The 15,785-nt window shown below is 41.3% G+C and overlaps 1 protein-coding gene across 32 annotated transcripts in view; it reads left to right on the plus strand.

Annotated features, from left to right (window-relative positions):
- Nucleotides 1-15,785, plus strand: part of ptprdb (protein tyrosine phosphatase receptor type Db) — a 172,451-nt gene that overhangs the window by 139,000 nt on the left and 17,666 nt on the right. For 20 of the 32 annotated variants that reach the window (XM_030437562.1, XM_030438259.1, XM_030438716.1 and 17 more), the window contains 10 exons: nucleotides 810-1,066; nucleotides 1,614-1,707; nucleotides 4,051-4,275; nucleotides 4,369-4,529; nucleotides 6,322-6,333; nucleotides 6,981-7,093; nucleotides 7,199-7,240; nucleotides 7,764-7,861; nucleotides 10,741-10,864; nucleotides 13,109-13,284. In XM_030437562.1, the coding sequence (XP_030293422.1) occupies nucleotides 810-1,066; nucleotides 1,614-1,707; nucleotides 4,051-4,275; nucleotides 4,369-4,529; nucleotides 6,322-6,333; nucleotides 6,981-7,093; nucleotides 7,199-7,240; nucleotides 7,764-7,861; nucleotides 10,741-10,864; nucleotides 13,109-13,284 (1,302 nt within the window). The remainder of the gene's footprint in view (nucleotides 1-809; nucleotides 1,067-1,613; nucleotides 1,708-4,050; nucleotides 4,276-4,368; nucleotides 4,530-6,321; nucleotides 6,334-6,980; nucleotides 7,094-7,198; nucleotides 7,241-7,763; nucleotides 7,862-10,740; nucleotides 10,865-13,108; nucleotides 13,285-15,785) is intronic. The other 12 variants (XM_030438500.1, XM_030438638.1, XM_030438932.1 and 9 more) reach the window with 1 other exon arrangement.

The following is a 15,785-nucleotide window of genomic DNA, read 5'->3' on the forward strand; positions in this document are numbered from 1 at the left end:
AGGGTATAACAGTTTGCAATACTTAACATGAGTTTTAAATTGTTTTAAATTTCAGATTGTAAACAATAGATCAACTGTCACTAGAAAAGCATCATGGGGCACCTTTAAATGTAGTTAAATCAAAACCATAATTCAAATGAGTCAGGTCTCAGATGGTGTAAAAACAAATAAAGGAAGGCTGATAATAAAAGATGGGGAAATTACCTGTTCTACAATGACTCGCAAAGAAAATTCAGCATAATTTATCATATTATTTCCAACCATTAGTTTCCCATTTTTCTCCGTGTTAGGTCGCTGTTCATTAACTTCAACACTTCCTGTTGGATAATTGATGAAGCCTTGCAGTCATATAATGCCTCTTGAGCTGCTCGAAGGCTTTTAATTCAACCTAGATAGAGGAAGTTCGCCCAACAGCAACGACAGCAAAGACAAAACATTAAGCTTTGTACTGAAGTTTAATCAAATTATACCAATAAAATTGAAGGGGAATTTAACAAGCGGAAAGGTACATGCAGGCGCACACGCAGTCATGCATTCAGATGCACACAAAATCACAAAGACTTGACCTGAATGGCAAATTTGGCCACAAAAGGGTGACATTTTGGTGGACTGACCGACCCAGCGACTATAGAGCTGCCGGTCTCAGACAAACGCTCATGTCCTCTGCGAAATAAACTCCTTTTCTTTCTGTCAAGGCAAATAAAGACATTGTGGAATATTTAGGAACTTACAATAAGTGCTGCATTTTGTCTTTTGCACTGCAAAGTATGCAGTTAACTGTCAAACTATGTGATTTACCCCGTGTCCAGATCCTGTACGGAAAGGGCCAGTCTGTAGAGGTGGATGGAAAGCAGACTCAGAAGCTGATCACTGGCTTAGAGCCAGACACCCAGTACTCCTTTCTGCTCACCAACCGGGCCAACAGCGCTGGGGGTCTGCAGCACCGTGTCACGGCCACCACCGCCCCAGACATCCTGAAAACCAAACCCATGGTGGTTGGAAAGACCAACGCAGATGGCATGGTGACTGTGCAGCTACCAACCGTGCAGACGACGGCCAAAGTCAGGTAATGACAACGGATGAGTTGAGAGAATGAGGTTGAAGACTTTGGTGTAATGAAATGGCTAAGTGTGAGTATTTTTAATAATAATTTGTGCCAAATTTGCTCCAATTAGGTTGTTTTTAAATAAATTGTTTTTAAGACCCTGTGAGGAAATTGTACAGCTTCCTCCCGCTGCTGCTTTTTCATTTATTGGTCTATTAGGAGGGATTTCACAGTGTTGGCAGCAAAGCTAGTCTGAGGACACCCACAACAGGCCAAATGAAAGCACAAAGCTGATAATCTCATCTGCTTGTCGTAACCAAGAACAATAATAGATACCAAATGGAACCAACCTGGATCACACCATCACTGCTGACAAACATTTTCCTGAGTTTGGGACATTTTTCCCCTTAGCTTATAGACTGTAGCTTCGTATTTATTGTACAGTCATAACAGTGGTATCAATCTTCTTATCTTACTCTCAGCAAAATGGAAATAATTGTACATCCCAAAACATCTAACCGGAGCATTCCTTTAAAAAAGCCTGAACCCAGCGTGTGCTGTGTTTCAGGGGTTACTATGTGGTGGTGGTGCCGCTGAAGAAGCAGAGAGGGGGGAAGTTCTTAAATCCATGGGAGGAGCCCGACCAGATGAACCTGGATGAGGTGAGACATATTACACTAATCAACAGCTAATAATGGTCATTGTAAACAGCTTATTGTAAGGTTATGCTGATGTCGAGGGTGATGATGATGATTGGAGCGACGGTCATGTATGATACAGAGAAGGTTTATATATGCATGTGAACATGAGATATAGGTGACGAAGCTTCGTTTCATTTAGATCATCAACACATCAGATGTATTATCAGTTTTCTCACTGAAAGAACTCTGACAGTCGCAAATAGCTGAGAATCTGAATGAGTTTGTAATTCCACTGGTTCAAAGCAGCGTCGGGTCCTTTTCTTATCTTGTATCTTGTGTACAAATGATTCTTTTAGGTAATAAAAATCATCATATTTTATGTGTTTGTTAAGATTTGCTGACTAAATCGTTATCATGTATTTTCTTAGATCAAAACTAGAGCTACAACTAACATTTTCCATTTTTCCATCGTTGATTTATCCGCTGATTATTTTCACAATTAATTGATGGATTGTTTAGTCTGTAAAATTTTGAGGTAAAAAAAAAAAAAAAATACAAAAAAAAGCTCATCAGAATTTCCCAGAGGGAGTTAGCCATCTTCAAACACCAAAAACTCAACTGCAATCATAGATAACAAAGAAAAGTGGCAAGTCCTTACATGTAAGAAGCTGGAACAGGCAAATATTTGACATTTCTGTTTGGAAAATTATTGAATGGAGCAATTAATATTGTTTCAATCAAATAATCGATGAATCGACTAATTGTTGCAGCTGTAATCAAAAGCGTAATGCAAGAATCTGTGGTCAGGTGTGACAAATCTTTTTTTATGCTGACACACATCTAAAAACTAAATCAATGGAAGCATCACCACAACAAATGGGCAGCTTTCCATCACTGGCAGACTTTCTAGTGCTGAAATCATTCAGACCCACACATACGTGGGAACTGTTTGAAGACAGGTTGAGGTTTAATAGAAATACAGATGTCATTGTGAGAAAGGCTCAGCAGCATTTTTACTGCCTACGAGAGCTAAACTCCTTTGGAGTAGATCAGACTATGTTAAGTGCTTTACTGAGAGTATTTTAACCTTTTCATTTACTTTCCATGCCAAAAGAACAAGCAGCGACTGGTGTTTTTAACTCTGTTTTTGAGATTACTGGCAAAACACAACGATCCCAAGTACAATGTAATACTGAACAAGTCCTCAGAAAGTAAACTGCTCAAGCTTGTGCCTGTGAGAATATATTTTACATCAGCTGTATGTCGGGCTGCAGTGGTGTACCTGTCTCATGGTTTACTGTGGCATGAAATTTGATGGTTAACATATAATATGTGTGCATTAACTATGCTTATCAATGGTACTCGCCTCTACTACATTAGTGCCATTTCCTTTTGTATCAAGCAACATAAAAATTTGCAGCGTGATGTTTTTGAGTTCATTTGAGTGTGCATGTTCTGCAACGTGACTATTGTGGCTGCTGAAACGGTACATAGTGCAGCCCTCACTTGGATGTTTGGATATTGCTGGCAAAATATGGACTGTCCACTGCCGTAAATCTGTGTGTATTTCAGCTTCTTTTCTTACATTGTCAGACTTGTATTTTTAGATGATGTGTAATTTTGTTTTCTAACTCGCTTCCCTCAAATTGCTCATTGACAGACGCATTGATACTCTGAACTGGACAGAATATTGAAGTCACATAAACAAACTATTGTGCCGAGTCCTCTGTCTCTGTTATATCAGACTACTTCTATCTAATCATGCAAAGGTAGATGACCTGGCAATCCATTTGCTTGTTCAATCCAAACAATACTTTCACATAATATTTCCCATCTAATTCCTTTTTCTAAAGACTTAATAACCTCGTTACGGCGCTCTGAAAGCACATTCATGTGTATGAGATTACTTTGAATAGAGTTTTTATGGTGCCCACTGTCTCAATGGATAAATGCGGTGGCAATCCAGTTGATGATGAAGACATTTGTGCTTAGGTGATAATGCTCAATAGAGCCCATTGTTCCTTCACTGATGAGTGTTTTTGTGTGAGGTGAAAATGCCAAAAGTGCCCTTCACTTCCAAGGCGTTGTTTGCTAGAAAAAGTCAGGAAAATAATTCCCAAATATTACGCAAGAGATTTTTTTTCAGGAAAATAATATTACAATTCCAGAGAAAAGACTGCACTGCCTTTACTTTGTCAGAGGAATTGAGAAGTAGTGTCACTGACGGCCTTTGATTTGATGTTGCACTCAGAACAAAATAATTACCAAATGATGCCCGTTACTCTCGATTTTCTGTCATTTCTGTTTTAATCCTTTCCTCCATGTATCTCTGTTCATCCATCCTCTGTTTTTCTTCCCTTCCAGCTCCTGAAAGAGATCAACAGGACCAGTGTGAGTCGTGCCCTCCGCATACGCAGGCAAGCCGGCCAATCAGATCCAAGGGCCTATGTCACCGCTCACTTTAAGTTCCTCCCGCTGGAGTTCACGCTGGGTGACGGGAGAAACTACGGAGACTTCCGCAACCGTCCACTGCAGAACGGACAGGAGTATGTTTTCTTTGTGCTGGCACTGCTGGACCTCTCCGAGAATGTGAGTAGATACACAGTCACACAGTTCAGCCATCTTAATTAAGTTTCGTCCAATTTAAATGTGAAAATGCAATAAAACCATTTCTCCCGTCAGACTATGTACGCCACCAGCCCTTATTCTGATCCCGTGACGTCTTCGGACGTGGATCCTCAGCCAATCGTAGATGAAGAAGAGGGTCTGCTCTGGGTGGTGGGGCCTGTGCTGGCTGTCATCTTCATCGTGTGCATCGTCATCGCCATTCTCCTCTTTAAAAGGTAAGAAGCTCACGGTGGAACATGTGAAAACGGTTTGGTTGGAGAAGGAGGAAGGGAATCAGACAGAGACAGTTTTTGTGAATACAAGATAAGAAAAATTAACTGCAAAGGCAGTTTACATATGCAAGGAAGGGCAAAAGATCAACGCAAAACATTGTTTAGACAGTAGAATATATTCTATACATATTTTAATTTATTCCTTGCCTGTAGTTAAGCAGCAGTTCTCAAATAACCTTTAACAAGCAAGGTTAAACAAGAAATAATGTGAGTTATCTCTATGAAAGATATGCACAATTGATTATCCTTTACATAAAATATCTGGACTATTGCTAGAGGACAGGGATTTTAAGTTGTCTTTAGTATGAAAATAAGTTAATATAGGCAAGTCTCAAACAAGTCCCAAGTAATTTCTTCTGTAACTTCCGAGACAAAGTCAGTCTTATGTCATGTATTTTCCAAGTCCAAGTCACAATGACTCAAGTCCACTCCGGTATTTTGGGTGTTTTTCATTACATGTTGACATTGCGGCACCATTAAAAGTTTACCAAACATTTCAGCAGTTTCATTTTGCTTTGTCCCCATAGATGTTTCCAGCGCTTACAGGACCTCTTTTTTTTCTAAGATTTCTAATTGTGGACAACGGTGATGATTCACTGATTAATAGTCCATTTAGCACTCCGAGAGGTTTTTAGTACAACAGCAATTTTGGCAAAAATTCCAGCAATTGGAGCTCAATGTCTGACAAAGTAGTCAAGTTGATTTTGATTGTATAGCCCAAAATGACAACCTCATGGCCTCAGTGAGCTGTAGAATTTCTACCGTGAAAGACATCCTCTGTCCTCAGTCGCTCGAACAATAAAAACTTTGTCGCAGGAAAAAATAAAAGAAACCTCCAGAAGAGCCACAGAGGAGGTGTCGCTCTCTGAGGACGGACAAACATTCATTGATAAGATGTGGCGTGTACAGAACAGAAACAAAAAAAAAGTTGGCCCGAGCTACACAACCTCCTCTCCATCGTGGTGACCTGGAAGAGGGCAGGCCACACAAGTAGCCTTATTGCTTTTCACCTCTTCTCCCTTTGAAAGCCTCTTCTTTGGGTGAAAATAGTCTGGAACTGGACTTCCAGCAAAGCCCAGTTTGTTCATACTGTGTTTCCGTTATTTATGAAGCATGCAGGACTAACATCTGTCGTACTAATCACACCTGGGTTAAGCTTCCTCGCCTTCATAGAAACGTGACTGTGTGCTTTCCATAATCTGTTCTTGAGAACTATAAACAGGGAGCAGAGTCAGCTCACATAACAAACAGGGGAAGATAACATTATCACACATTAGCATTATTCATGATAATCATCTGTTCCTCTGGCTACAGCTTTCTTAATGCACATGAATAATTGCTGTGAATGTGGCCATTGCAAAATGATTAACCTTGATGGTAGTAATGCAAAGTCCGAACACGCTGCTGCTGATCCACAGCCATTATTGTCTCACTTGTGGTTTCACTTATATTTCCAGTATGTTATCATAGAGTCAGTGTCACAGTTAGGGGGTGTGGGAGGCGGTAATGTGTGTGCAGTGAAATCAGGCAAGAGTTTTTATCATTTACATCCGCTGATTATCTTTGTGTCTATAGGAGGTGCTATTTAGCATATCAAACCCTGTGCTAAGTTTTAATAAGAGGGGCAGAATGATAAGTTCAGCACTGCTTTACTCCCTGATGTTTGTTGAGTGGACACTAATGTTATTCATCCTTGTCTGTTCTTTTATCTGCTCCTCTCCCTGTTTGGATGCAGCAAACCTGACAGGTAAACAAACACCATCTATTACCATTTCCACTCTCCTACAGGGAGATTTCCCTTGCAGAGCCTTTTGCAAAGAGTGCTGTAGATAATAGATCCCAGTAGAGTCGGAATTAACCTGGTGTGTCTTTGATGACTGCGTTGTAACCTTCAATGCACTGGATAAATTGCAGCATTGATCAACTGCATTTGATGAAGTTCAGAGGTACAAACTCTGATTGTGCACATTCAGAGGTGGAACAATGACGACTGCGCTGCATGAGTTTGTTCCTGTCGATGGGTTTGACTAAAAAGCGAAGGAGATGTGAGAGTGGATGTCACTTTTAACTCCTGGCAGTTTCCCACCTCCATCCCAGACAATGAGCCAGTCATTAACATATAAAAAGCTGCAACACTAAAACCAGCAGTCGACCAAAAGCTCTGCTAGATTTCAAAAACAGAAATTCCCTGAAAATTACAGCTATCCCTGTAAATGCGAGCAGCAATTTTTATGAGGCTTACTCTGGCCCATTTATTCAAACACAAATCCCCATAAATTGAGTTTACAAATCCCCAAATTTTGCCAGAATCAGCTTCTTTTCGTCATGCGGTAGAGGGTCCAATTCATGGGGTCGGGGATGCATTTAACAATGTGTGTTGGTCTGTTATTCCAGGAAAAGGGCCGAGGCTGAAGGCAGGAAGGGCAGTTTCCCCTGTAGCAAAGCCATGTCGTCCCATCATCCCACCGATCCAGTTGAGTTACGCAGAATCAACTTCCAGACTCCAGGTAAACTGGACACACCTGTACACACACAGGCTTAGCTTTAATGTGTGCGTACAAAGTATGAGTTGTCATTGTAAGATTAAACTATGGTGTTGTTTCCCTTTTCAGCCTATCGTGTATCAGTGTACCGCGGTTATCGCCGTTTGTCAAGTTAGTTGGTCGCAGAGCTTCTCCTCTTATTCTCATTCATGTCCTTTCTTTCTTTCTTTCTTTCTTTCTTTCTTTCTTTCCCATTTTCATGCTAACTAACCTTCCATCCCGTATAGGATGAAGCTGCTTGGACTGACAACATCTCATCAAAATGCCACTGGAATACCTCCTTAAAACAAACCTTCCAGAAATATATTTCATACTAAATTTTTAACCGCCTGTGTCATCCGCTTTTTTTTATCTTTACCAGCAGCGTGCATATACTCTGAGGACATGTTACTGTGCCTCAGTAACTTTCACAACATGCACATTGTTCTTCTTTCTGTCTGCCTGGAGAGAAAATGGTCACTTAACAAAAAAGAAAAAAAAAAGAATACACTTCCATTTGCTTCCTCCACTGACTATGGACAGAACACTAAACAACACCTCCTCTGAGAATCCTTAATCTTAACATTTTCCTCCAAAAGAGTTTAGTTGGTACGTGTATCCAAATGGCCTCTTTTTCTATTTCTGTGCTCGGCAGGCATGGCAAGTCACCCGCCCGTCCCCATCTCCGAGCTGGCAGATCACATTGAGCGCCTCAAGGCAAACGACAATCTCAAGTTCTCTCAAGAGTACGAGGTAGGAATGCTGATTATCTGTCCCTGAAAATCTTTAACTTTGGAAATTCATCTGGTTTTTGATGCAGTCGCACATGTACTTATCGTTGACTCGTCATTTTTTTGCTCCATCTCTAGATTGAGCCTCACATCATCTCTGCATTTTGATTCGTCTTCTTAGATCGATTTAAGATAAAGCACATTTTCCTCTCTCTACTGCCTTGTTGTTATCTATACAAATTTGGGGGGGGGGGGGGGGGGGGGGGGGGGGGAGAGAGAGAGAGAGATTGAAATTGCAAGCTCAAAGAGAGTTTGCTTACAGCCAGATGGTTATCAAGCTCTCATTTCTACGCTCTGGTGGAGAAAGGGGTGAAACAGAGATAGAAATAAAGAGGCAGCATCGGAGAGCAGACTCACCAAGAGATACAGGAAGCAGGAGAAAGAAGAAGCCTCTTGATTAGTTTCTTCCAACTTGCAGCGCAGTTAATGGGGAACAAAAAAAAGGGAGGCATCTACTCGGAGATAACAATGTGGCTGAACTTGGTGTGCTGAACTGTGGCACAAAAAAAAAAAAAAACATCAGTGAAAGTATTACCCAACATGCTCGTGTGTAGCAAATGGCGCTAGCATTACAATGAGCTCCACAGAGAGTTATTAAGGGGGCGAAAATGTTTTCTTTTCCCTGAAAAAAAGAACCAGTTTAGACCCACAGCCCGTGGGTGAAGAAGGAGACATAAGGCTCTAATTGGCCACCACAAGAGAGACAAATTGAGTGCGACAGAGATGCGTATACGGGGGAAGACAAGGACACATTATGCAAAGAGCGGAAGACCAGAGCGATGATGTTTTAGGGAGAAAAGCATCGGGAGAGAGGATAAAGGCGGGTGGAAGAGACAGTGAGGGAGAAGCCGTATGTAATTGTGGTGTGAGCTGGAAGCGCTCGGTTGAGCCTCACATTCTCTCTGCATGACTGTGTGCTTTGTTCGGTGCTGAACCCTTAACGAGGGAGCGAGAGAGATGGATGGAGGAGGGATTGAGGGAGAGAGAGAGAGGCCAGAAATGATTGCGGTGTAATAATCAGACACACATGATGTTGGACAGCAGTCTCACACACACACACACACACACACACACATACATTTAAACATACATACACTCTTCCAGTACCACTCCTGTTCATTCCCCCCCCAAAACCAAACCATAATTATGTGTCGTAAAATATTCAGAATTGCTAAATTGCTCTGGCTCTCTCCTCTTCGTCCCTCTCCATTGACAGCCCCGTAATGACCTCATGTCTGCTTCTCCCAGCTAACAGCAGTGGTTACACTGTAATTACCCTCCAGGAACTTAATGTGTTGGTCTAACACAACCATCCTTTCTCTCCCAGAGGAATTTATTGCGCTTTTATCATCTTTCTTGGGTAGCTAGTGTTTTCTCTCCCCCCCCCCCCCTCTTTTTTTTTTTTGGGGAGTGGAAAAGGGAAAGTCCCTACATCACTGTTGTTCCCCGAAACAGGATATCGTATTTGCCATCATTCCCATCCAAGTTCAATAATACCTTGTTAATTTTCAATTTGTACTTGGTTTGGTTATTCTGCGGTGACAGTGGACTGTTTTCCAGAGCTTAAATTCACAGAGTTGTCACGAGTTACAGTTTTCTGCATTTGAGGCAGATATAAAGCAATAACAGTATCTTTGCCAAAGTTTATTTCGAAGTGCTAATATGATATAATGATGTTATGTATTCGAGGATTAGAACACTCAGGGGTTTTGGTTTTTTTGGCAACTGATTGATCAATATTAACATTTTGATCAGTATTTCCATTACCATTTGTCAGAATATAATATTATTAACATGCAACATACTGGTGTGACTGTTTAAAAGCCAGTAATTAAGCTTACATTTTTGGAACACTTCATAATGTGGTACACATATGCATACTAGTTGCTTTTTACACTACATATTAGTGGTATATTAGCTCTTTTTATCCATTATAAAGCACTTGTGAATTTCTCATTCTGTATCCAGGCCATTAACTACGTGTTTCCCCTCCATAGCCTTGTCACGACTGATTATATGGAAGTTGTTGTACATGAGTTATCTCAATCACAATCTCAGTGGACCTTATATTACATTCTCCCTTGATAGCATATATGATATATTCTTATGAAAAGAATACTAAGCAAAATGGTAACCAGTATTTCAAAACATGTTTTTTTCCAGGATGAGGTTATTGTGGCGCAAACGCTTTATTTTTGGTGGAACTTTATACTAGATGTTTTGAATAGATTGGTTATGATGATGTTTCACTATTTAAAGCTTTGTTTTGTTTATTTTTCCTTACAAAGTTGCTCGTCACACACGATCAGTGCAAGAATATGAGAAAGAATATATCAGATATGTGAAAATCCTATGAAAACTTCTATTGTTTTGGCGATGATAATTTGTGTAATTTTTTTGAACAAGAAAACGTGCCTTCCAGCCTGCTGGCGTGTTGTTGTTGGGGATGAGGAAGTTAAGTCTTTGTAATTTGGGGTATGTTCTACATTTTATAGTGAGGTCTGGCTATTGAATAAGGAAGCAGTAGAACCTGTGTTGGTTAACAAGTGTCAAACTACTGGTGAATAAGTGCTTTTAAATGACTAATAAAGAGACAGTATGCTACAAATGTGAATGCTAAAAAGCAGCAAGTTAATGGTTTATATGTGCACTGCAAGTGTTGCAGTTTTCAAACCAAAGCATTAAAACCAAGAGATTTGTTAAATAACTTATCAAAGGATGCAAACACTGTCCAAAACAGGCTGAATGTATAAAAAGAGATAACCCTGCTGCTCTGTCTTCATTAGTTATTTTTCGCTGATGTTTTCTCTTTGTTCTGTCCTTGTCTTTTGCCTCTTGTAGTCCATCGACCCCGGTCAGCAGTTCACATGGGAGAACTCCAACCTGGAGGTCAACAAACCAAAGAACCGCTACGCTAACGTCATTGCCTATGATCACTCCAGGGTCATACTCTCCAGCATTGAGGGTAAGACTTGTCGCCAGTGTGTTTGTGTGTGTCTGTGCGCTCTTGTACTTCTATCTTTGTGAGGACTTGCTTTGGAGTGAGGACATTTTTAGGAAGTGAGGGCATTTTAGCCGTTTCTTTAAAGCACTGAGGTTTTGAGGGTTGAGGTTAGGGTCAGGTTAAGGAACAGATTGAGCATGTAGTTGTAATGGTTAAAGTTGGGAATAGAGGATATTATGTCATTATGTCAAAGAGAGTCGTCACTAGTATAGAAGTAAGTGCGTGTGTGTTCTTACTGTATGACTGTGTGTGTGAGAGAGCCGCATGATTGATGGGGGGATGGAGTCCAAAGATGTGTTTCATTGCCAGTTCCCATACATACAACACACAAAGTAGTGTCACCACATCGCTCCATTAATACGCTCCCTCACTTGACCATTTTAATGTTTCTTGAGATAAATTAGGCCCACGGTTTTATTAATAGCCTTTTCAGTGATTACTTTACACGGTGTGCCCATTTTAAACACTCTAAAACAAGGAGAAAAAAAAAAAAAGTAGTCTCAGTCCTGTTCTCAGTGTGCGTTTCGAAGCGCACTCACCCACCTCAGCTGGGAAAGACCTGAGGCGGAGAAACTGGCAGCTCCAGTGTGGAGAGAGGGAGGCAGTGGGAGGCCAAGCCCAAACAGATGAGCCTTATCTGGGCAGAGCATGTGTGAGCAGCCCTTCCACCCCCGCCAGTCCCGGAGCCCTGGCTGTCTGTCTTTCTTTCAGCTTATGAAGCACATATACTCTTGAGCATGTCCAAACACACACGCACACACACACAAACAAACACACTCATACTTCGCTATAGATTTGAAAACACATGCCCAGGATGTGCACATGCACAGATATGCACTTTCGCTCCCATTCTCCTCCGCCCATGCTCATGAACGCTTTCTCTCGCTCTCTGCCAAGCCAGTGCAGCCACCAAGCGACTGGAAGTGTGTGTGTGTGTGTGTGTGTGTGTGTGTGTGTGTGTGTGTGCGTGTGTGTGTGTGTGTGTGTGTGTGTGTGTGTGTGTGTGTGTGTGTGTGCGTGTGTGCATGTGTGTGTGTGTGTGTGTTTTATCTGCACTGTGCTTCTGCTGTAGTCCCTTGCAATAAAGTTGTAGCACATCAAAGCATTTAGCCAAGCTGTCTTTTAAAGACTGTGGTTGATAAACATATGTTGGAAGCTCTTCTTACCGTCTGTCCCCATCCAATTTAAAGTAACTTGTGTAAACACCCCCGTACTCCACTGTCATTTAAATATGTGCGTGTGTGTTGGTGGCGTGTGTGTGATGGTGGCTCTGGGTTTTTACGAGCGTATGGGACCATGCTGTGTTTGTATTATAAGCTGCAAGGGGAGAATCAGCTGCAGGAGTTTCTTCCTGTCGGGATTCTGCTGTTTGCTCGTTGACTTCTGTCTTTTTTGAAATGTAAACTGCCATCAGACGACTCAAAAGGAGTTTTGTGTCCCACTTCGGCAGAATCGGGTCACGGCTGAATGCACGCGTCAGTGTGTGCGTCCGCGCGCGTGCTGTGGTGTTTCGGCGTGTGTGTGTGTGTGCATGTTTGAGCTATGACTCAGTGATTTTTGGGATTATGGTATTAGGCCCCAGATGAGCAGGACTGATCCTAAATCAAACACACACAGACGGTCTCTCACATCACACACACACACACACGCAAGCACACTAACACGTATACACACAATCCCTTCCAGGACAAGCAGTGTCAGCCGAGTCTTACACAGAGACGGCCTTACAGTCATATTGCCATTCAAAGCGACACATCCAGAGTATACTCAGATTAGGCCCATGATCGTCTTAGCATGTATTATAAAACAAGACGGCTGAACAATCCAACACCAAAGGACGTTTGGCCCCGTGAAAACATTAATCTCCCCGCCATGACCTCAGATGATCCGCATCCTTTATTACTGGGACATAAACCTGCTTTCATGCTTTCAGTAGACTTTAAATAATCCATATGGATTATTTCACCGTGAATCAGAATAAGAATCAGATTCATCTGCAAAGAAAATTACATGCACAGTGAATCTTTCCGTGGAGTATTTCAGCATCAGTGGCATCTATTTTGCCCACCTGTTCCCCTCTGTTTATTCTCCCCTTACTCTCCCGCCTCGACCCGTCACTATTCATTCCTCACCTCGTCTTGCACACTTCTCTTTCCATTTTCGTCCACCGTCCTCCCTAACTTCCACTTCTTCTTTATCATGCAGGGGTCCCAGGCAGTGACTACATCAATGCTAACTATGTAGATGGCTACCGCCGTCAGAACGCCTACATCGCCACTCAGGGATCCCTCCCTGAGACTTTCGGGGAGTTCTGGAGGATGGTCTGGGAGCAGCACACAGCCAACATTATCATGATGACCAAGCTGGAAGAGAAGTCAAGGGTAAGAAAAAGACAGTGGGGTAAGAGCGAGGATAGTGTAGCACAGGGCTAAGCCAACACTATTTTAATACCCAAGAGCGGTGAAGGGAAGGAATACAAGAATCAGTCAGATAATGGAGGAGTAGAATAGGTCACTTGGAAAATATAAGGATGTCATTATACAATATTAAGTAGCACTTTCAGACCAAAAGCTGAGAGAGGACATTGGATGGTAGGTTAGAATGGCACATTAAGGGGAAAGTATACAGCAGTAGGTTAGCATCAGGATCTGTAGGATAGAATAGACTACTGAAGTACTGTTGTGTAGCTCAGAACACAGAACTAGTGGAATGAATGGCGTGCGGTATCATGTAGTAGAGCAGACTAACAGCATTAGGTAGCGTAAGTGTAGAATAGGGTAAGATATATCATTCCTGTAGAGATACGGTAAAGCAATTAAAGAAGAATAATAATCAAAAGTACTTTCACAGACAAACACCAAAAACGTCATTTAGATTTTAGTGAAAAGAGCTCAAATGCAAGACACGTAGCAGGTTGAAAAAAAAAGTGAGCTTTCATTCAATAAAGCCGAATTCCAAAGAACAAAAATCCCGGCAGCCAACAAAAACAGAGAAAAGCAGGCTGGGTGCAAATCCAAAAAGCAAAGAGAAACATAAAAACTTTACAGAGAACAAACTGGAAAGGCACAGGGGAACACAAGCAGGAACACTGATAAAACACCAGGAGTTAACGCAGGACTAGGGAACAGACAGTGACACGGTGACAACAGAGAGAAGGAAACATTGACGACTAAATACACAGGGACTTATTAACTAATGAAACACTGGTGAACACAGAAAACAGGTGGAAATAAAGACAAATACAGGAAGTGTAAAACAAAAGATGACACATGAGGAGTCTTTTAACATATAACAGGAAAATAGCAGGAGTATGACACTTCTACAAACCCTACTACAATTTTTTGTCGTTGTTATATGAAGCAGGTGTGGCACACCTTTATTTTCTTTTACCTGTGCCACGGAATGTTAGCAAGTGAGTTACTTAGGTAAGCTGCATGTTTCATAAGGCAAGGCTTTATCAGTTTTTATTTCTAAAGCACCAGTTCAAAACAAAATGTATCTCATGACATTTTCCAATTGGAGCAGCTCTAGGACCATAGACTTAAATTAATTTATTCACGGAGACCTAACATTCCCCCGTGAGCAAGCACTTGACAACTGTGGTGAGAAAAAACTGTCTCTTAACAGGCAGACACTGAGCTAAACCTCATGGGTGAACGGCCATCTGCCTAGACCGTTTGAGTTGAGTCAAGTCACCAGTATAAGTAAAAGTCCTGCATCAAAAATGTAACTCGGGTAAATGTATGTTAGTATAATCAGAAAAATGGAATTAAAGTAATTAAAAGTATTCACTGCGGAAAAATGGCCCCTGGGACTGCAAATGTAGAAGCAGACACAGATTTTTACCGTCATAGTTGGTTGAGGTGGACTCCAACTGATTGTTTTCATTATTTAGCTGATGATTATTTTCTCTGATTATCAAATGCTCATTTTGCTTCTATAAATTCTGAAAATACTGAAAAATGCAGTCACAGTGTCAAATCTTGATTTATAAGGTAACTAGTAACTAAAGCTGTCAAATGAATGCAGTCAAGTAGAAAAGTAGTTCATTTTCTCTGAGATGTAGTGGAGTACAAGTAGAAAGTGGCATGAAATGGAAATACTTCCATTTGTACTTGAGTAGGTGTACTTAGGTTAGATTTCAAAACTGCACAGTAGAACAGGCGTCACATGTACTCTAAAGTGTATCTGAATGTTACCCTGTCACCACAGAAAAGGCTAAAGTGGGTACGATGTAGAGCAGGACTTAGGTTTGGTAGAATGCTACAGTTACACTATAACTCATGTTTCGTAATGAAGCTGTAGGTACAGCCGGGTAAGATAATGAGGCAGAGAATAACATGATAGGATGTGGGAGATTTAATTTCTTGGAGAATAAATTACAGTAAATTAAGAGGAATAAAGTGCAGTCAGGTTAGAGTTGAATAAGAGCAGAAAATGATTGGATATGGTTGGTTTGACGGCAGCGAGGAGGTAAAACACAGACCAGCGCAGGACAGGGCAGGATGTTCATGTTCTAGGATGTGGAAGGACAGTGGAGTCCAGATGGATTCAACAAACCAGGACGAACAAGGAGAGGACATAAGCGAAAGAGCCAGGACACGTCACATAGTGCAAAAATAGCTGATGAAGTAAAACGAAAAAGCAGCCGGCATCATTATGGTGACCAAGCTAAAAGTGCTACGGTTAAGTGAAAGTTAGAGTGGACATGTAGTTGATCAGGATAGAGTAGAATACAGTAAAATAACAGAATATAATGGCGAGCGAGACCCTGGGGACGTAAAAGTACAGCTAAGTTGAGAGGAGGTAATGAATTAGAAAATCATTTAGCTTCAAGGCATTTTGCTGTTGTTAACAGAATATGCGCTTGAGTAAAAATTCA

The sequence above is a fragment of the Sparus aurata genome, chromosome 1 (assembly GCF_900880675.1).
Source record: "Sparus aurata chromosome 1, fSpaAur1.1, whole genome shotgun sequence".
Classification (NCBI taxonomy): domain Eukaryota; kingdom Metazoa; phylum Chordata; class Actinopteri; order Spariformes; family Sparidae; genus Sparus; species Sparus aurata.